We start from the raw sequence: 22917 nt of genomic DNA on the forward strand, positions 1-22917 counted from the left end.
AAGTGTGGTGTTTCTCTGCTAATTCTTTACATGTCACCTGCCGCCCCCCGCCCTACGCCGCCGCCCCTCTCGCCCACTCTGCAACTGGACGCCGCTCCCATGTGATCGCACACCACCACCACCACCACCACCACCACCCACTAATCACAACGAGATTCGCCACCCACTACCCACCACACCCCACCCCTTATCTTACTCCCCTCTACTATTCCGTAAAACGTAAACAAAACACGATCCCGTTCCCCGTTCCTCGGGAGGCGGCCGCCCCACCATCACCATCATCACGATCGGCGACTCCGTGGCGTGCTCCACCGCTACCCCCGCACTGTACCCTGACAATGTCGGGGGCTTGGGTGGTTCCGGCTCGCTATGCAACATGGCCGGATCCCCAGCGACCGCATCCGGCAACTCCTCCGGGCCCGCTTGGTGGACCATGATGAACGGTGGTCTTTACGAAGAGAGTCCACCGTCTGTGATGCCGCAAACTGGGGCTTTGAGCCCGTCGACTGGGGGCCAAGGGGCTGCCGCTGGGACGAGTCCTGCTGCAGCTCCGGCTCCAGCTCCCGCCTCCACAGCATCCACGTCCCCCGCGTCGGTGGGGTCCGCAGGTGCCTCTGGTCCACTCCACATCCCCGCCAAAAGACTAGGCTCGTACGGGGATTGTGTAGAACCGGGTGTCATACGACACGCTCATCACGGTTCTCAACCGTGGAATTATTCCCCTGCGGAGACCCACCACGCTGGAGCCGCTTTCGAGCCGGCTTCACTCAACCATCACCAGTATTCCAATGCACCCACTTACTACAATCTGGCTGGGGATCCCTCCAGAGACAGAAAGTCGTCATCGTTATCGTTTTGGTCTCCAGCTGCCTCGGCAGGTGGGGGTGGCAGCGAGTACGGCAAGTACGGAAGCGGCAGCACGACGACGGCCAGCGAAGGAGGCTGTCACCAAGGATTTGGAGCCCAGGCCTGCTGGAACTACACGTACGGTGCTGGGAGGCACGATCATCCAGGACAAGTCCCGTACTTGGCTGGAGAGGAGCGTGGTCGTGTGGCTGGGATGGCAGCTGCTGCCATGGCTGCTGCTGAGTCAGCTGCTGCAGGCTTCGGCCACGACACTTACGGCCTCAGAAACTACGGTCCAGAACCGGTACCATCAGCACCATACCCTCCTCCAGGTAACTGTTTAAAATTTTATATACTCCCCCCCCCCTCCCCCTTTAAAATGTACCAAAACCAAATGTATGGAAAATTCAATAACTTCAGTGGTAATTTAGTTGAGCCATTATCAAGTCCTTAACACATTTAACAAGTCCATAATACTTTTACGGCATCATAATCGTTGCGCAATAAATATGCAGGCAGACTCTTGTGCTTCTTCTTGTTTTATTATTTGCACCTTAGAGAAGGAAAGTCCTTTTGAAAATAATTTTTCGTCCGTTTAGCAATAAAGTTGGTCATAAACATTCGTTCCATTCCGATCGCGCATACACAGTGAGACAAGTGCCATTTTACTGCTTGTCAACCGTCTCGTTTTATCGGCGTCTAATTCTGGACGGCAGACAAGGACAGATGCTGATTTGCATCGACCTCTCTCATTCCTTCTCTCGTACACACAATTTCGTAAAATCGTGTCTTGACCGCCGATCGTCACGTAATTATTTACAACTGTCAAATTTTCGATTTTCCCACGAGTGAAATGTGCATGTCTTTGACAGTGATCAGCTGTTTCTCAGACGCAGACGTTTACGCACATCTCTCTGTAATTTTTTCGTATATTTTTCTTTTCAGATTTGTATGCAGGTGACGCTTTCAGAAGCAATAGCAGATCGCCTAATGATGAATTATTGTCATATATTACTATGCATTGTTTCAATTAATTACCTATTGTCTTGACAAGTGTATAACGAAACTTCGATTACAGCCGTTCCAGATAAATTTTTCAGCGCGTTGATTTGTAGCAGACGTACGTGTTAGAGGTTTTTTATCAATCAAATTACGTATGCTTTGCGCATTTCGATGTATTTTAAAAAGATTCCGAGAATCTCAACACTCAGGTAAGGAAAAAATACATTGACAATACAATACTTGCAAGTTCAAATACCTCATCCGAATCGAAATCGTATAATTAAAAAAAAAAAGTTTTACTTGTTAATGTATTCGTAGCACGTTAAAAATATTTTACATACATATACATATTGTTCATATTGAAATATTTTTTATTTATTTTTACAAAACTTAATTTTAATTAATAAGCAAAATATTGAGTACGCATGCGCGTTTCACGTGGTTAGTAGTATTTATTATCATACATATTCACTGTCTATGCCAAGTGTACGAAGCGGTGTCTAATTCTAATTCAGTCCACTAGATGTTGACTCTAGTGTCGATTTCTCAACGCAGCCACAGTGTACTTTTACGAAACGCGAACAGTCTGGCTCGTTGCCCCGCGGATAGAGTCGAAAATCGCTTGCAGGTGCGCTCCTTGCGCTTGGCTTGCCTTGCATAGACGACGGATCGATACTCGCCGAGCGAAATTGATTCTTATCGCCTCTGCACGAGTCACTCCTTCACTCCGTAGCGAATTGTTTGCAATTTAGCGATAGAAATAAAATCCAACGAACTTATTACTATTATACTTTCGTACATGAACACGGTCTTAATTTTTGTCATGTATGTGTGTAATTTAAAGAACTAACCACTCTGAAGCTCGAGAAGTATGCATGCGTGCGTGAAAGCAATTTACTATTTAGTCGGAAAATCGCGTAATGACTGTTCAGTTTTGTTCCTTGTAATTTCTTTGTCCACTCAAAATAAACTGATATGCTTGTGTAAAGTTTCGTGAAAATGTAGCATAACAATAAAGAAGCTTTAAAATTGAGCTAGTAATTTAATAATTTTAATTTTATTTACAAAGGCAATATCTGACACGTTAAATTTGTCAAAGTGGAAAGACTCAATTAATTAAAAAAATATTTTGTTTTTTACCATGAAAGTCAAAAAATCAATATACGTACAAGACTTGCATGGAGAGATTGAGTCACGAAAAATATATTTTACATTGCCATGAGAGTCATCATTTGAAAGTATGGAATTCGAAATTGCTATTTAAATATTTTATAAATAAATTACTTATAACTTGTTGAAATAAGTTCTTTTTTAAACTTTTTAATTTTAATGGTATACAAATTTCTATTAATTTCCTTAAAATTGAGTATTTAGAAAGTAAAATTATTGACATATAATCAGTATTATATGAACTTAAGTATCTACCCATACGAATTATTATATTTTATATTGATTTCGAATACATTTAGAATGTCATTTTCCGTTGAGTCACTTTTCGGATTAAAATATTTAAAAAAAAATGGTAATGATGTTTATTTTCGCGACAAAAAAATGTTAACAAAAAAATTACCGCCGAATAGATAACCGTTTTTGGGTTCGAGCGCGTGGGTATAAGTAGGGAGTGAGAACAAGTGTTGAAACGAACGCTAAGCATCCAATTTTTTAGTTAAGCCAATGATCAAAATATGCAAAAGAAGACGAACCAACGTCATTCTTGATATCATACAAGTCCCAATAAAAACTCGGCACATACAATTCGATAAGGTCGAGAATGCGAAAACCTTTCAAATCCAATTGGCTCGAGGTATGTATGTATTTCTTTTTTGAGCCATGCAGGTGAAAATCGATCACCTTGACCCTGCGATAGTAGGACACGTGATCTTGGGGATAGGATTAGCACATGTCACACCGGAAGTGTGTGTAGCCGGATTTTACAACGCTTATTACCGCTTTATAGACTCCGGTCGCGTGTGCTCGCCGAACCTAAGCATTTTATGAATGAACCTGAGGTATTTTTATAGGCCACAGTGATGCCAAGGCACTGTGCGCTTTATGCATTCGGGTCGTAAGGGTCAAACTCGCGCGCGCTCCCTCAGTACTAATTCCGAGCTTTTGTCGGGTGCTTTATTGCTTTCGGATTTATTGGCATCTTTTAACCGTTGGAACATTATATCATTTCACCTGATTAATCGACACAAGAGAGGACATTTATGTGGCTACTATTATACTATGCCACGTGTGTTTCGTTTTCTCTCACTCTAGTAGTCGGGCTGTAAACCCGCCACCATAAAACCGTTCATTCATTCCTGCTCGTCGAAAAGAGTTTAATGTCTTTATTACTGTGCGTTTACAAATTGTCACGCGAATAAAATTAAAATAAACTCACCATCAACGATAAAATCGTTGCGTTATTACGAATTTACAATCGGCAATATATTAAATGAAATTATTCTTATTAGCTTGGCGCATTGCGCAATACGCTCTTCGGCGCGCATTGTTTCAGATTTTCATCGAAATTTTAATTACAACCATCCCACAACTCCATGAATAAAATTCAGTACACACTACGACTATTATGCTATTTAGAAGTGGCTAAATTTTTACGAAGCACGTTAATTTATAGCCGGAAAAAAATTGCATTCCAAGTTTTACACGCGACATCGCTTTACAGACAACATTTTTTTTACACACGATATTTTAATAGATATATGCTAATTATGGTAATTGGCGTATCTTACTAATTTGGCGTTAAATTAAAATGAATTATTAATCAATTCAAATGAAATCAGCTCACAAAGTGTGTATTTAAATTAGGCGAAATATATGGAAGTTGGACGGGAATTTAAGGGAATTCCAAAGATTTTCGTGCATGTTGAGGATATATAAAATACAGAAAAACTATCAAAAGATACCACGAACTTTATATTTTGAGACAAACAGGTTTTTTGCAAGCGATGTACGAAACGATTCAAGTCATTTGCATATTTGAAATTTTAATACAAATAAAAAGGCAGCTTATTAAGCCCGATAAATGCATACGAATTCTACCCTTCTGGAACACACTATATTTTAATAGAACTATTGAAATTCAACTACTGATGTATAAAATTTAAGAAGTTTATTCAGATACGAATTGGGTCACGATTTTGTTAGTTAAAACATAAGTAATATGTGGATATAAACTTAAGGATTTCCTTTCTAGTTCGAATAAAATTTGTATACTTTCTTTTGACAGTTCATGGTCCATTCCACTCATACATTATCTATTGAATTTGAAATAATCTACGTGTTACGAGAATACACATCGAATTCAATAGAATCATGGCAAATTTAAGCATCCCATTCCACGGCGATCTGGCACCATTTCTTTTTTGTCATCTCCCAATAACACGCGGGTCGTAAACTCACATAAAGAGGTTGAAATAAAATGACGTAACGATCGATATCGGGGCTTCATGTCTCGACCAGTGATAAAAGTGGTGCTACTACCACCAAAACCAATCCTTCAGTCGTCAGAAGAGCACCGCGTCATAAAACTTTAAAACACATTTACAACAGGGGGCTCGAACACACCATACTCAATGTGCGGTGATTTTTTTATGGACTGTATAATCCGTCTAGACTACAAACTACTCCTTAATTGATTACCTCGTAATAAACGAATAAAATTGTAGCTAAACTACCAATAAAAGAGGAAACGCGCGTTACACTTTTAACACTGCGAAGGTGCGGTGCGAGCGTGACGTAGAGAAACGCGTCATCGACTATTCGCGTGACGTCACGGGTACTTCAAGCTGTTGTGTTTTGGTTTTTTTTTCTTCTTTTTATTGTATTATTGGATTATAAAGCGTCGTCACTTATGGCCTCTCTAGGTAGGTACCTTTGAATTGTGGGTCAAATGAACGGATTGCCGCTGTAAAACAAGCAGCTTTCGCTTTCCACTGTTTATCTATGGGTATCTGTGTAGGTATATATATATATATATATATATATATATATATATATATATATATATATATATATATATATATATATATATATATATATATATATATATGTATATATATATATATATATATATATATATATATATATATATATATATATATATATATATATATACCTACTACAAATGCTAAATTAAAATTTGAAATTATGGTTTCGGTTCTAAAATATATTGACAAGTAATTACATAAATACATATACGTATATAATGGTTTTTATCTAATAAAAAATATAAACACTATTTTTAAATATTTGCGATTTAAGCATTGCCCTTTCATTTGAATTATGTATATTCAAATTCAAAATATATATACATAAATACATACATATACAATGTTTATGTATTCAAAATTTAAAATATGATGTATGATGAATACATGAGTACATTCATGGGTTTTCTCATATATAGACAACGATAACCAATTTTCTTTATATAACATACATATACATATATGTATCTATAAAAAACTTCCTCACAAAGATTCTTATTTTATCGTTTAAAGAAACATATCATATCGTTTAATGATACATACATAGATATGTATACTAAGCTTGATACCGTTATTTTTCTAAGGGCAGATTTTATATATTTATTTATTTATTTTTTAAAAACAGAATTACAACGTATATGTACATACATAACATAACATTGATTCCAAAAAAATTTTCTAAAAATGAAATAAAATAAATACAAAGCAGAATGGAATTGAACAGTGGTAGATATTGGATTAAAATTAATTAATTAAGTATTGAATATTGGATTAAGATTAATCTACTAAGATTAGTGACCAAATAACAGAAATTTAAAGTAAGAAAAGGAACGACGAAATGGATCAATATGAGGAGGAATATTGTTAAGTGGAGAGCTTAATGTGAAATAATGCATGAAGGAGGGTCTGGTTGGACATTGGAATAGGATATTGCCTAATAAATAAGGAATATTAATTAAATAAAAACATAACTTATAAATTTCCCTCCTGGATTGTAAGGAAACAAAACGATCATGATGAATAAATCTAGAATTACAGTAGGAATATAATATTTTATTTATTTTTTCTAGATTATTATGTACACATGTACTTCAGTAGCTAATTTTAATTCACAATTCTAGCTGCCATAGTTCAATAAAATCAAGAAAGTCTGTACTTCTAAGCCTAAAGTAAAACATTGATTCAATAAGTATTGATTGAAAATCTATTCCTAGAAAACTGTTGCGCCAATGGTTGTGTATTTCCAAAATAAATAATTCGTCTAACAAAAAGGTTGCGATCCTTAGACCGTATAAGTGAGATTGTTGAATAAGTAAGGAAGTAGACATATCGTGCAAGTTTCCCATCGCACTCGAGTTTGACACGAGCGTCATCATTTCCCAAATATTCAAATACATATTCGATTTATGACGCAATTTTTTTTTTCTGACTGGTTTTTCATGAAATGAAAGTGTAATCTCTTTAAAAGTGTTACCGTAGCAGCACAATCAAAATCAATAATGGAATTAAATCGCAAGTCAAGCGAATAATCACTGTTTTCCTCCATCAATTTCTTTATCGCTCATACATTATTTTCACGGTAAAATTTGTTGATTTTCCACGCTCGCGTATTTCTTACGATTTTCCATCGCGTTTCGAATCGCACACACTCGATATCCGTAAACAGCCTTGACGCTATCGATGCGCAACGCAATGCACCCAACACACGCGTCAACTCTCATCCAATTGAAACAAAATTCAACGGGCACATTTTCCGGTGAAATTATTCCGAAACAAAACCATCGTAAAGATTTAATGACGCTCGACATACAAAAAAAAAAAAACATTATTAGTATACGGTTTTGGCACGTGCGGGGCCGATACTTAATCTAAATACAATGCGTTCGCTTTGTTTTGCATTTGAATATTCTCACGCGCCGCCACTGCAGACCCCAATCCGAGTCAGCTTGACGTAGGTCAGTTTTTACTACTATCTCGTCATGTCGACTTTATTGGCGTTGTTGAATTTATGCGTTGTAAATTCATAAATAAATAAAAAAAAAGTTCGAGGTCGACTGTTGCAGATAGCGTTTGTTATTAATGGGTCGCACTAACACGAAATATTGACCCCGAGATCATAACATTCATAACTAACTGTACTAGTTGGAATTCCTCCACAATTTAACGTTGTGCAACATACTACATATGTACCCAGACGTGTGAATTTTCACGCCAATAAAAACTTAACCACGATAAAAAACCAATACGTAAGTAATTACGATACGACTTCTGAAATAGCCTATCGATTATACTTAAAGAAATTGTGTTGTCTTTAAAAAATCTTTGCATTTCAATTTGAGAAGTAATATATGTACGAACCCTCACAACATTTAAATATAAAGCAGATAAGTTAAATCCTATTGATTATCTACTACATACATACATACATACAATAAAATATGTAATTAGGAATAGCCCTGGATAAGACAATTTTTATATTAAATTAGTATTTCAATAAGTAAGCGTATTCTAAGTTTAGATGTCAACACAATTCAATAACCAACTTTTTATGCCGACTTCACCACAAAAGAAGAAAAATGAAATTATAATATAATATCATTAACTTGAGAATTGGATTTTTTTCAAATAATAGTCAAAATTTACTACAAAATTTCTCTTAGGCACTCAAAATTGTAAATATGTATATACATACATAGTATGTACTTTCTGAAATCAAATTGTACTATTTAATTATGCCTAAATAAAAAAGTAAAGCTTTAACAGCTATTTTTATTATATAAAATAAAATATTGATTAAACAGTTTTTATTCTAGATTTATTTTAACACTAGATAATTTTACTGTTGGAAATTAATAAATACTGTACTTGAAAATATAATATTATTTAACACATCTACCGAATGTCTTCGCCGGAGTATTTAAATTGAACATACATACATACATATGTACATATTATTATTTCCATAAAAAAATATCTTAAAAAATACTAGACGCATTTGTTATCATACAATTATGTTTATACGTAAGAACATCGGTTATTCCTGCATATTGTCAAAATTAGCAGGCGTATTATTTCAACATTCGTTCGAAATATATTACACTAGATTATTTATTTATTTAGAAAAAGTCCTTTAAAGATTTATTTAATTATTTATGAATGCAATAAAAAATCCCCCGTCAGCTCAATCTGGTAATTCGATTTGAATTGATATTTTCCATACATTTGGTTTTATGATGTTTGCGCAATTGTCAGATTTTTGTTATCATGATTGTAATTGTACCTTATTATGCATACTAACTGTTAATAGTGATGTGGGGTTCCTCCCCATCTGCTATTTTCCCCGCAGGTTCACTAGCGTCGATGTCGGTCGGCGTAGGGGTTGGGTGCGCTTCCACCAACCCCCTGGAGTGGGCCGGCTCAGTCACAGTCAGAAAGAAGCGCAAGCCATATTCCAAGTTCCAAACTCTAGAGCTGGAGAAGGAGTTCCTCTTCAACGCCTACGTCTCGAAGCAGAAGAGGTGGGAGTTGGCGCGCAACCTCAACCTGACCGAGCGCCAGGTGAAAATATGGTTCCAGAACAGGCGGATGAAGAACAAGAAGAATTCCCAGAGACAGGCGGCGCAAGCTCAGAACAACAACAACAACTCGAACGCCAACAACCATAACCACCATTCGGCTCACCACCATGGGCACACGCAGCACCATGGCCTCAATCACCATGCGGCCAATGGAACCGCCGTCAAACACCATCAGTGACCCACGCCTTTCTCTGGGGCCTTCCCGCACCATTACCACCATCCAGGCACCGTCAGCTAAACAGCTCGCCATCCAAATCGCCCATCCTACCCCATCATGATCGATGCGGATGATCCTATTGATATTACAAAGTCCGCTAAAACATTTTAAGATTTATTCGTTAATTGCACATATGACACTGAAACACCCTGTACTGATCCCACCCGTAAATTCGTATGGTGCGCTATGAAGACTAACTGCATTGGCCCCAGAGAATGATCTAAGTAAAATTATTTTCTTCGATAAACTTCAAATTTCCATACATGACAAGTATGTAATATAAAATAATATATAAATAAATATTTACAAAAAAAGTGTATCAACGGTGATATCCTCGAGATTTAGGCTATTTAACTGTTTAAAATATCATAGATAGGTCGTTAAAAATAGAGAATATAATTCAATGTGAAATTTTATTATGTGAGACTGCTTATTGTAATGCCGAAAATGCAATCCTTTGTTTTATATAGAAATATTGTAATAAAATTAAAAGTAAAAAAATAAAAGCATAGAAATATTTCCATTTAGTTAGTAAAAATATGATTAAAAGAAAACAATTTCCTTTTTATATATGTTTAGCTAACAAAAAAATGGAGTCCGTTTTTTGAATTTGAACATTGCTCTGCGACGAATACTTACTCGTCTCTCATGAGCAGTTGACTAATTTTTATTGTGTATTAAGGGCAGGTGCATTAGATTCGTTTTAGGTCATGATTTGTTACAAATTAGTGTTTTTATATTTTGTTTTATTTTTATTAGACGATGCTGTATTTGTTTTACGTGTTATGAAAGAATCTGACAAAATGTAAATGCAGTATTAAATAATAATCGCATCGAACAAATGTATTTTCCGTTGCTCTTACGAATGTTAAATGAACTTATTTTGGTGTAAAGGAGTATTTGAGAAAATGGAAATTTACTTTGCGTATTTCTTTGAAAAGGCCACTCGATTTTTCTAAATATCTTAACAAACCCTCCATGTAAAATTAGATGGCATACAACTGTAATGAAATATAGACTAATTTAGGCGACTTCGATAAGGAAAAAATATATTATCTATTCTCTAATTTTCCATATTAGATGTGTATTAGAACTGTAAATTCTTCAATGTCAGTTAAGATGAATTCATGTAATATTTACCAAATGTTTGTAATTAAAATAACCTTCTCTAGAAAACCGAATTTAAAATGAAATGGTAGACATTTTTAAATTTAATGTGTAAGCATTGTTTACGTAACCGTATTATTTCTCGATTTTGTTGTTATTTACATTTTTTTTACATTTCGATTCATTGTGTTGTAAATTGTTTATTGTTCCATTTAAATCCTATTCTTATATGTTTTAATTATACTTCAAATTGTTCTCGTTTCGTATATGATTAAAATATCATTTATTCTATTTATATTGATTATTGTAATAAGAATATTTATGTACAAATTTATTTTATTTTAAAATCGTATATTTCATATTAAACGTTGTTTTGTTTAATTTGATATACAAATATTTTTTTATTTAAATAATGTATTCTGTTTATTTAATTGTCGAAAAGTAAGCTCGTATTTGATATTTGTATAAAGTTACTTAATTCGATGTTTGTATTTTGATGCTTATTACTAGAAATACGATGATATTAACTTAACTGTAATAAGTTGTAAAATGTGAAATTTATGATGGATGTAACATCGGTCAATAATGTTGCAAATATTCTTTATTACCTTTTATCGTTTTTAAATAGTACCTACATATAAGGTTTTGTGATATATATAATTAGTTGAAACATCCTTTAATTAAATTCCCAGTGGTGAACGATGTTATAATGTTATTGACATAAAAAGCACTTGTACTTATTACATTCAAAATTACTGGTGGTGAAAAAGTCATATATTTTATACCAGGACCATTCAATCTAGTTGATTATTATTTTTCATCACATACTTGTTATACTTATTGTTTAAGCCATTATTTGTTGCATTTTATAACTTTATATAATATATATTGATTTGATTAAATTTTCGTTACGCATTTATCGCACCCTGATGGAAAGAAATCATATGAAGTAAGGAATTATCTAGCTCTATTATATGATCGAGTTACTATCCTTATGTATAAGTAAATGTACAGGTATGACTTAAGTATATTAATGTTCTTCTTAATGCAAAACTACAAAAGAAACATTTGTATGAAACATAATAAAACTACTTTCAGACGTGTGTTCCTACTTATTCATTTTTTTATAACTAAGTTTGTATTTGAAAAAAAAAGAAAATTGTTTATTATCCATTTTTGTCAACAGCAACGTAAACCAATAACATTGCGACAAATTATTTACCTTGTCTTTAGGATGCTTCGCGTAAAACATCTGGCGACCTCAAAAGTTGGGTAGGTACCATAAAAGATACGTAAGTATAAATATGAGTTCCGTAAGTATGTATGTATGTAAGTTTAAGTTGAAGTTGAAAGAATTACTTGATAGCATTTTATGATAAAGCAAAAAGTAAAGGAATGAGCATATGAATTCAAGGTATTTTAATATCAAAATTCCACATCGTTATTTATGTTTGCGATTTGCTCAGTTTCTTAATTTTTCTGACTGCTTGATTTCTATAGAACAATAAACGAAACCTAGATTTCAAACGTAACGAATTCCGTAATATCAGACGAGAAATTGCTTATTGAGTCGTAGACAAGCGTTTCATTATTCTTGTCGGATTCTAATAAGAATAGACGAGTAGGAATTTGACACTAGTACGTAAGTGTAGATAGTTCCTCATTTTTGTGACACAATAATAGTTGAACAATACAAAATAATTAAATTTTCTGTTATACTGTAGCTATTAAACTAATATTCAACAAATTTCAATTAGTAGGTACCATAAGCTTTCAGTTTTCAAACATTCGTAGTTGTTGTCGTTTTGTAAAATACTCCGAGAAAAATGATAATTCATTTATGTTTTCATGTACAGATCAAACTTTGTTCGAAATTTCTCGAAACGCTAATATAAATAAACCTTACAAAATATACAAAGTGATAGGCACATATATATATACGTATACAAAAATTTTTTACTTGCGCCATCTATTTTTCAAAAGAATACTCTAAAATCAGTTGGATTCTCACAAGATATTTTTCTAAGGAAAAAAATACACATATAAAATATATTTTATGATAACATAAAAATTAAGAATACGGTATTTTTAAAATATTAATAATATATTAATTGCATTTCGAAACAATTTACTATTCGTTTAAAACGAAAGCTAGCTATTAAACCGATTAAGTTTGCATGAACATTTCACATAAATAGTCCAGCTTTTGGCATTTTCTTTTTCATAGATTTTTAAAATTAAATGTAGAATAGGTATTATGCCTATTATAAATTTAATTTTAAAAATCTATGAAAAAGAAAATGCCAAAAGCTGGACTATTTGTGTGACTATACTCAAAAAATAGGACTCAGGAAAAATTCTCATATGGATTTTCCAGTCGTCTTTCGTGTCTATACGAAACAGATAAATTTTCATAAGTAACATTTTATATAAATTGACAGGTATTAATTTGTTGAATATCCTGTTGAATAAACTTAATCCGATTACAAAGGATCAATCTCTATACAACATATGTAAAATGCATACGAAATATTAAAATCACATAAGTAGATGGAGAATGCAAAGTTTGTAGAGCAGTGCGATGAAATGTAGGCGGAGGACAATAGGGTGGGACATAATGCATGTTTTATAGGTATATAAGAGAATACCGTGAAAAATAAATTGTGTGCCTTTAAGCCTTACAATGTATGTAAGAACGTGTCAGTTTCGTTCCATTAAATGATATCTTTATGATTTTAAATATAATAATTTTGAACTTTTATTTTTATCACTTCTTTTTCGTTCTGGCTATCTTGTATTATCATCAAAGTTTCCCGCTTCATAAGAAATCGTTTAAATGCAAATAAACCGTGCGTATCACGTTTTTCGTTCATTTTCATTTACGCTCGCGTGCACTGTTCTAAATTCAACCAGTTTGTATTGCATTTACATATACATATATTCATATGTATTTTTTTTAAATAAAATAAAGGGAAACAAACGTATTCACGATCTTTTTGAACGATTAATAAAATTTATTCCGAAGGATTTTGAACTCGGATATTATTTTTTTTTATTAGTGCAATATTTTACACATATTTTTAAATTAAAAAAAAAAAACAGTTTTTCATAATGAACATGTGTGGATTTTTACGACAAAAGGAAAACGTCTCTATATGGCTGTCTTATTTATGTCTGCCCTTCGTCTTTTTACACTTATGTCGGTTCACTGATTAGAAAATTATAAACAAAGTTGCATCGGAACAGTCATAAATATATTTACTAATGACTTGTAATGACACTTAAACGCGTTATAAATCTAGTCGAGTAAGAAGTTTAATAAGAATTTTATATATTATATATATAGGACTATACAAATATACATATGTATATACTTTGATAGGAAACCCCTAAAATCAGTGGCGTAACTAGGAATTTTGGGCCCGTAAGCACGGAAAATCATCAAGGCCCCCCCCCCCCTTTGAATTTTGAAATCGGAATACCAAATTTTTGGTTTCGCAGCGCAGTATTAACGTTAATATAATTATTGTTAATATGTAGGTACATAATATAATTTTCTTAATTTAACTCACATATTTTAAAATTTACTTTTCTATTTTAAAACCTTACTGTTTGCGAAATCATGAATTAGTTGTTTAGGGTCCATTTTGGCTGCTTCTCTATGCTCAATTGTAAGCAAAGATAGTTCATTGAGTCTGGTTTGACCGATCGAATTTATTTTGTATTCTTTAATTATTTTTAATTTACTGAATGTTCTTTCTACACTAGCTACAGTTACCGGAAGAGTAAAAAATAACATGAATGCGGTATATATCTACATAATTCTGAAAAATCACTCTCCAAACAACTGTAATTGGTAATAAGTAATTCTGAAAATTGCCTTAAGATTATTGTTCCAAAAAGATCTTACTTTATTAATAAAAGTACATGTGTAAATTAAGATTCGAACTAATCTGAGAAAACTTCTGGATATTTTTTTCTGAGATACAAACAATGGTTTGAATATCTTTTTCCGGCATATTAATAATTTTCCAGGGTTCAAAAAAACTGAAATAGGTTTTTACTACCTGCATTCCCGCAAAACGATTATTTTGTCGATTTATAGCCCCCTATTTCCGTGCATTGCTTACCCCCGCTACATAGTAGTTACGGCACTGCCTAAAATATAATAATAACGCACTTATCTCGAAGTTGATACAAATAAATCACGAAAAATCTCATTTTGAATACACTAACTACACATCTATTTGATTTCATTTGAGTGACTATCCATATTTATGTTTTTAAATCAAAAATGCTACTTTATCGGAGAAAATGATTTATTTATTTATTTTATTTATTGAAAAATCAACAGACAACAAGATGTAGACATGCATAAAAACAAAGAGTAAATATATAATATATATAACATCCGGGTTCAATTACAGATTTTTACAAAGATAAACAAATGAAAAAGATAAATACAAGATACAAATGAAAAAGAAAAGAATAAAAGCTATAACATGACTAAATAGCACATTGCATAACTAAACTTAAGTGTTAAAATATTGGAAAAAGGTTATAAAATAGAATAGAAGAAGAAATGGATAAATCGGTAAAGATTCTCTTGATGTTAGTCCTGAATTGATGTAGGGAAATACCGAACAGATCAACCTCATTCAGCTCCCCGTTACCATACGATAAACACGCTGCAGATAAGAAAACTTTTGGGAATTAGTATTTAAAGGATTAAATGAAAAGAGTGCAACGTGTCTAGAATACCTAACTGGGATCCTGAAATCAACCTCACTCAATAAATCAGAACAATCAAAGAAAATATTTATGAGCTTACAGAAGAATGTAGCATCAGTAAGTCGTCGCCTGACAGAAATATTGTTAAAAGATAGGATTTTTAAAATATCGGGAATAGTAGAATGGATATAGGTAGGAAAAAGGTAGCGTAAGGATTTAATAAATTTAAGTTGGAAATGATCTTCGATCAATGCGTTTTGCCAGTGATGACGTATGGATGTGCCACTTGGACATTGAACACAAAGTTACTACAAAAAGTCCAATGCACTCAAAGAAGTATGGAACGTTGTATGCTTGGCATAACGAGGAAATATCGGAAACGGAATACGTGGGTGATAAGTATGACGAGAGTAGTGGATATAGGGGATAAAGTGAAAAGATTGAAATTACAAAGTGCGGGCCACGTGGCTAGAAGAATAGACGAAAGGTGGACAAAAGAAGTACTAGAATGGTACCCAAAAGAATGCAAAAGTGTAAAAGGAAGACTGCTGGGAATATGGGTAGACGAAATTAGAAAAATTTGTGGGGTGAGATGGGTGAGATTTTCGCAAAACAGAGACGAGTGGAAGCGTGTTGGAGAGGCCTTCATCCAGCAGTGAATAATGAATGGCTGTAGATGATGCTGATGACATATGTATTCATGTATATAGAAATATTATATTATATAGATATGTACATACAGAATTAAACTTCTTATGTTATATATTAAATATAAATTTTCTAACATATATACAACGCGTTCCAGAGTTATATTTAGTTACTGATAATTTAAAACCGGCTAATAAATTGATTCGCCAAATCTACCGCTTTCAAAAGTAAATTTTAATGTAAGTGAAAAACCTGCTGGGCTCCATTCATGATGATTGCATTTCAAATATTTTCGCAGTGAATTCCAGACGTAATTAAGACTCTTGGAATCTCTTCATTAGCGATCAAGTTCTCCGGGCTATGTATTTGTTTGGTTTGGTATGAGTGAGCGCACGCTATACAACTTTGTATGCCTATACAACTATTATTCGAGTGGCGGTGACTTTATATATAAAAATATATGTTTATTAATGAAACGGACCTTTCGAATATTCTCATTGGTTGCCACGTTGACGCTAATATGCAGTCAATTACATTTTATTGGAGACTGAGTCCGTGGCGAGGTCGGCTCGCATGCCAACAGGTCTGGGATACCGCTTTGGATACATTTGGAACCCAACTACAAAAAAATGTATAAAATTGTATGTACATACTGACATGTTAATTTTATTTATATTCGGCGAAATCAGTGTTAACAATTCAAGAAGGAAAATATATATGAATTCAAGTATAAAATTGTATATCTACTTTCGTTGCGTGACCGAACGAGAACGGGTTAAATTTTATTTTTACGCAAATATCAGCTATCATTATACATTATATTATATTATGATATCAATTTATATTATTGTGTGCTAATTAGCCCTCGGTTTCGAACATATACGACGTTAAATTATCTTCGATTTTAAAATTAATCATTGGCTGTTGATTTATCGTATATCTATGTACGATCAACAATTGTGTCTGAATAAAATCAATTTAAATTCGTTATTGATTTGGACATCGAAGAATAGTAATCAAATAAATGTTGTGAATTTAATTGAATAAATTTTTCTCAGTAATAAAATTTCTTATATAATTGTGCTTTAAATATTTTAATAATACTCAAGTCTGCTAAACGCAAAAACGTATAAGTAGTTTTATCTCAAATGAAATTGGCATAATCCAAATCACAATGACATTAATTGTGTTTAGAAACTTACTATGTTTTATTTTATGTGATTAATGGAACAATAACACAATTATATTAAGATGTGAAAATGTGAGAATCTAATTCAACTTATTTATTATACTTTTCCGTATAGTAGGTATAATTTATGATTTTGTATTATAATTGATATGGGACATGAAATTCGCTAAGACGTTATATAAAATGGTTAGATCTTTTAATCGAATCCTACATAAATGCATAACATTAAGTGCTCTTAATTGACATTTTGGTGTAGATATACATATAATATACTATAAATTTATTAATCTTTGATTATACTCATATTTGCATATTTAAAATCTAGATATTACAACTAGATATATGTATGTATGTGTACATAATATAAATATTTTTAAACATCTAGTTAACATGTCAATTTATGTACCTACGTATATATGTATAATATTTTCCTTGATTTTAGAATAATATTTGAATTCAGACACACACCCTTTAAATTCAAAATAATATAAGACGAAAATTTAAATGCATAACATTATACAAATTAAAGAAAATGAAACTAAATATTTAACTACTCAAAGAAAAAATATTCGCTTAGAAATTTCTCAAAATCAATTACATAGATATGTACATATGTATATATGTCTATATATGTATATAAGACTTAATGTATACCTTCGTTTTTATTTCATAACACAGTAAAACAACAGTATAATAAATAATTTGGTTATATACATTTTTCTAAGCATTCAGTTTTCGTATTCAATTATTAGAGCAAACCGACTGATTGTAGAGAGTATAAATATAATGTGTATTATTTTTTTAGTGATAACGACAAATTGGACTGTATGTATGGCTCAAATTGAAATAAAATAAAATATCGCCCAAGTAACGGTACCTAGTTGAACTGTATCAAAAAATATGCAAAAATGCTTGATGCATATAAATGAATGACTCAGTAGAGATGAAAGATATGCATAAAGGCGGTTAAGTAAGAGATTTTTTATTTTTATTTCAACGCAACTGCAGGATCTAGTATTTATTTAAATTTACTCACACAGGAAAATTAAACACCCTGTTTATTAAATTCGAAACGCAATCGGACACCTCCACTCGTATTATCGCCGTGTTAATTGTGTCAAATTAACCCCCAAAACAACGCTCACTCTCACCCTCTTATACCACCTTGAGAGCAAGCCCACGTCAGCACACGATACTGAGGGGATGTTCAGGGGGGTGTTGGGGGTCGTAATGAGACTGACGCCGGGGCGTCGCTGGGGGGATGGAAAGAGGGGGTGGACAGAGGGAGCTCAGCGTGCAGCCGGGGTACTGCGCCCCCGTCGCTCCTAAAAGTTTTACAACCGAAAATAGTAGATATATTATATATATCGGTGGTGTAGGGGTGTCTGTAGGTGGTTGTGAGTGTGAGGGGTGGTTGCGCGGGGCACGTCCGCAGGTTTGATGGCCGCCGGCCCAATGCGACAAGGCACCGCCTCTACCAGCCATACGCATGTGACCTTACGCTTGCGTATCACAAAATGGCTTCCAAACATTTTCCGAATGTGTTCAATCCTACTGTATGATGATGTTCGTGTGTTTACTTTGGGTTGAAATGATGTTCAGGTGTGTTTATATGCAGGTTTGTATGGGTAAATTCCAGTGTTATTGCGATTTATATTGGTTAAAAACCACTACGTACATATACTCAGTGCGATAACTAGTCTTTCATGGGCACTGTTCCAGGTTTCAAGTTTGAGTCTCTTATTTTATTTTATCTTTTTGAGAAAAATAATATACCTAATCAATCTTGATATATTTTTAACACTTTTTTAAAAAGAAACAAACTTTATACAAACTTTATAAAATTTACAAAAATAAAGAAATAAATTGTTTTGTTTAACTTATCAACCAGGATTTTTTTATAACGGAATTTCTATCAAATACTCTATGTAGTAACAAAAAATGCATTTATTTTGAATGTTCTATTTAAAGCTTCCCTTCATCCTGGCCCCTGTGCCTGTGAACCAGTGTAATAGTGGTGGCCACGCGGGCTTTTTTCAGGCATAGTACATTTTACCACTATTATTCTATTGGCCTTTTTTATTTATATCTATAAATATGCACAGGGATTTATATTATATTATTTTTCTCAAAAAAAAAAAAAAAATACCTAATCAATCTTGTTATATTTTTAATACTTATAAAAATGAAAAAAATGAGCTGCAGGTGAATTTTTTTTAAAAAGAAACAAGCTTTATACAATATAAAAAGCTTTCTAAAATTTACAAAAATAAAGAAAAAAATTGTTTTTAATAACTTATCAATCAGGATTTTTTTATAACGGAATTTCTATCAAATGCTCTATGTAGTAACAAAAAATGCATTTATTTTTAATGTTCTATTCAAAGTTTCCCTTCATCCTGGCCCCTGTGCCTGTGAACTTGTTGCACTGGTCTACTCACAGTGTACGCGGGCTTTTTTCAGGCATAGTTCATTTTACCACTATTATTCTATTGGCCTTTTTTTATATTTATATCTATAAATATGCACAGGAGTTTATATTATATTATTTTTCTCAAAAATAAAAGAAAAAGACCTAATCAATCTTGTTATATTTTCAACAATTACAAAAATAAAAAAATAAGCCACATGTGAATTTTTTTAAAAAGAAACAAACTATATAATTTAAAAAGCTTTCTAAAATTTGCAAAAATGAAGAAATAAATTGTTTTTAATAACTTATCAACCAGGATATTTTTAAAACGGAATTTTCTATTTAAAGTTTCCCTTCATCCTGGCCCCTGTGCCTGTTAACTTGTTGCACTGGTCTACTTACAGTGTACTAGTGGTGGCCACGCGGGCTTTTTTCAACAATTACAAAAATAAAAAAATAAGCCACATGTGAATTTTTTTAAAAAGAAACAAACTATATAATTTAAAAAGCTTTCTAAAATTTGCAAAAATGAAGAAATAAATTGTTTTTAATAACTTATCAACCAGGATATTTTTAAAACGGAATTTTCTATTTAAAGTTTCCCTTCATCCTGGCCCCTGTGCCTGTTAACTTGTTGCACTGGTCTACTTACAGTGTACTAGTGGTGGCCACGCGGGCTTTTTTCAGGCATAGTTTATTCTACCTTATTATTCTATTGGCCTTTTTTTATATTTATTTCTATAAATATGCACAGGAGTTTTCAATACAAAATATGATATGTATTTTAATAAAATAAACAAACAAGTACTATGTATTGTAATAAAATAAATCAATAACAATGTAAACGTTTTCGTGTTAAATGTTGTAGATAAGATCCATCGTTTCCTTTTTCTCTTTGTCGGGGAGGTTTATATCTACTTTCATATTTAGGCTTGCACTTACATTGAACGACACGTCCGTCTGCAAGAACATTATTTCTTTTTTTAAACTATTCAGCTCCTTTGAAAGTATTATTTTAAAATAAATGAGCATCCTTGCTGGCAGCTAAATAATTTCTTGCTCACAGTAATTTAGTTAAAAGTAATTTCATACAAAAATATTTTCAATGAATGGGCATAGCAGCAGAGGTGTCATTTCAGCTTTTCCCAGGGGGGGGGGCAAAATTTTTGACCAGTAAGGAATGACTTTCTAAGGGGGGGGGGTGTATTATATTTAAAAAATGAGTGTATATGAATTTTAACTATTTCTTTTAACTATTTTCTTATTTATATATTTTTATCAATTATATTAATAGTAAAATAATTTTAAAAAATCTATTAAGAGATTTGGTTGGTTGGTTTAGTATTTTAGTATTTTAATTCATAATAATACATTAAACTACATGGGTAGTTCCGTTCAAATCTAGGGGGGGGGGGCAAATGACGCCCCTGCATAGCAGGTACTCATCTACCATAAATATTCATTGCACTGCAATGCACTCTTCAGGTCAATTTACAAAAAAAATGTAAATTGTTTGTGGCTAAGTTGCCTGACAGAACTGTATGATACAGTGAAAATATCAAGTTGCTCAGTCAGCACGTTTAGCAGTGGGATGGCTTTTGTAAGAGGACAAGTCTACATAATATAAACCTTGTAAAAATTATATTCGATTAGAAGTGACAGAAATTGGAGTGATGTTCTTTCAGTTTCTCGGGCATCCAAAGCCAACCAGAATTTCTGGAATATCACACTCCTCCTTTAGCATTTAAAAAAAGCTTTGAGGGTTGAGCGTTTCTATGAGAGATTAAAATAGTTGAAACCCTAAAAACATCATGAAATCGCTCGGAAATAAATATTGTTTCATTATTACAACTTATCTATGTAATTTGTTAAATAGATATTTCAATTTATGTCAGAACGATTTTGTGATTTTGAAGAAATGTTTATTAAATCCTTAATTGAAATCTGATGGCAGCTGTAGTATGTTAGAAAGCGTATGATATTAAATTGGAAAAATAAAAATTAATTTCAGTATATTACATGATAAATAAAAGCCTTTTTTTTACTAGCCTCTTCATATGTTGAAATTTATTTTGCTAGATTTTGGTGGTTGTTTTGATAATAAAATGTAAAACTATATTATTTTTTAAGGTCAAATAATTAAAAAAAATGAAAATCTGTGGCGATATCAAAAAATATGGCAAAAAATCTGATTATATATAAAATAAAGTAAAATTTACAGTGCTCCAGCAAATTCAATATCTACATATGTATATCAAAATCAATGAATTGTATATTGTTTACAAAAATTTATTAATTTATTTTATTAACATTTTTAAGAGACAAAAATTCACTTAATCTTTTCTTCCAATAAATGTGTTTATAAAAACAGCAATTTTTTTGTATTATTTAACCATGTTTCAGTGGGTTAAATATAAAGTATATGTAATGCATTGCAACTGAAACAAAATAAATCAAAAATTAAGTACGGTTCCTTTGGATTTAATCCGAATTAAAATTTACATCGAAAATTATTATCAAAAGATTTATTTTATTTTGCCGCAATTTTATTACAACATAATTTATTCGCACCTAAAGAGACTTTTCTTTAGGTTGTTAAATTTTTAATATTCGCGATTCTGCAATTTGCTAAACCTGCTACCAATCAGCGATCCTTATGGTTTATAATTAAGATGTAAGTATTTGTTTTTATGTTCGATATCAAAGTAAGTAACACACGGATAAAGTTGATTGTTTTTTAAATTTTTATTGCAGAACCTGTTCTTTCGTTGAATGCTTTTAATATAAATTTAAGTCTTCGTATAATTTTTAAATTTGAATCTGTTAATTTGATAGAGAGGTATTTAATGCAAATAAAAATGATCTGACATCAGTGATTCTTCAACAAATTCAATTTTTATTGTTTCTAAATTTAAGTTTTAAGTTGCAATTACTGTAATTTTAAATCATTTTTTTAAGGTTTTAATGTAGGGTAGGTAATCTTCAGCGATTTTTAAGCGCTTGTATTATATTTCATTGTGTTTAAAAAGAGTTCTTTAAATCGCAAGTAGTAAAATTTTAAATATTGAAAATGTTTCAAGTAGACCTTATATGTATGTGTAAATTAATTATGATTGTAAAATATAACATATATTTTTGATCCATGTTCGGTAGATTTTTTATGACTATTGAGCTAGTTATTCATTTCCCAT

General features: G+C 32.4%; 1 protein-coding gene across 1 annotated transcript; it reads left to right on the forward strand.

Moving 5' to 3' along the window:
- Window positions 1-433: 433 nt before the first annotated feature.
- On the forward strand, window positions 434-9838 carry Abd-B (Homeobox protein abdominal B). The gene is made up of 2 exons (XM_077440971.1): window positions 434-1178; window positions 9151-9838. The coding sequence occupies exons 1-2, from the start codon at window positions 434-436 to the stop codon at window positions 9597-9599; spliced, it is 1194 nt and encodes a 397-aa protein (XP_077297097.1). The 3' UTR covers window positions 9600-9838.
- Window positions 9839-22917: the final 13079 nt, after the last annotated feature.

The sequence above is a fragment of the Arctopsyche grandis genome, chromosome 11 (genome assembly GCF_051622035.1).
Source record: "Arctopsyche grandis isolate Sample6627 chromosome 11, ASM5162203v2, whole genome shotgun sequence".
In the NCBI taxonomy this organism is placed as follows: Eukaryota; Metazoa; Arthropoda; class Insecta; order Trichoptera; family Hydropsychidae; genus Arctopsyche; species Arctopsyche grandis.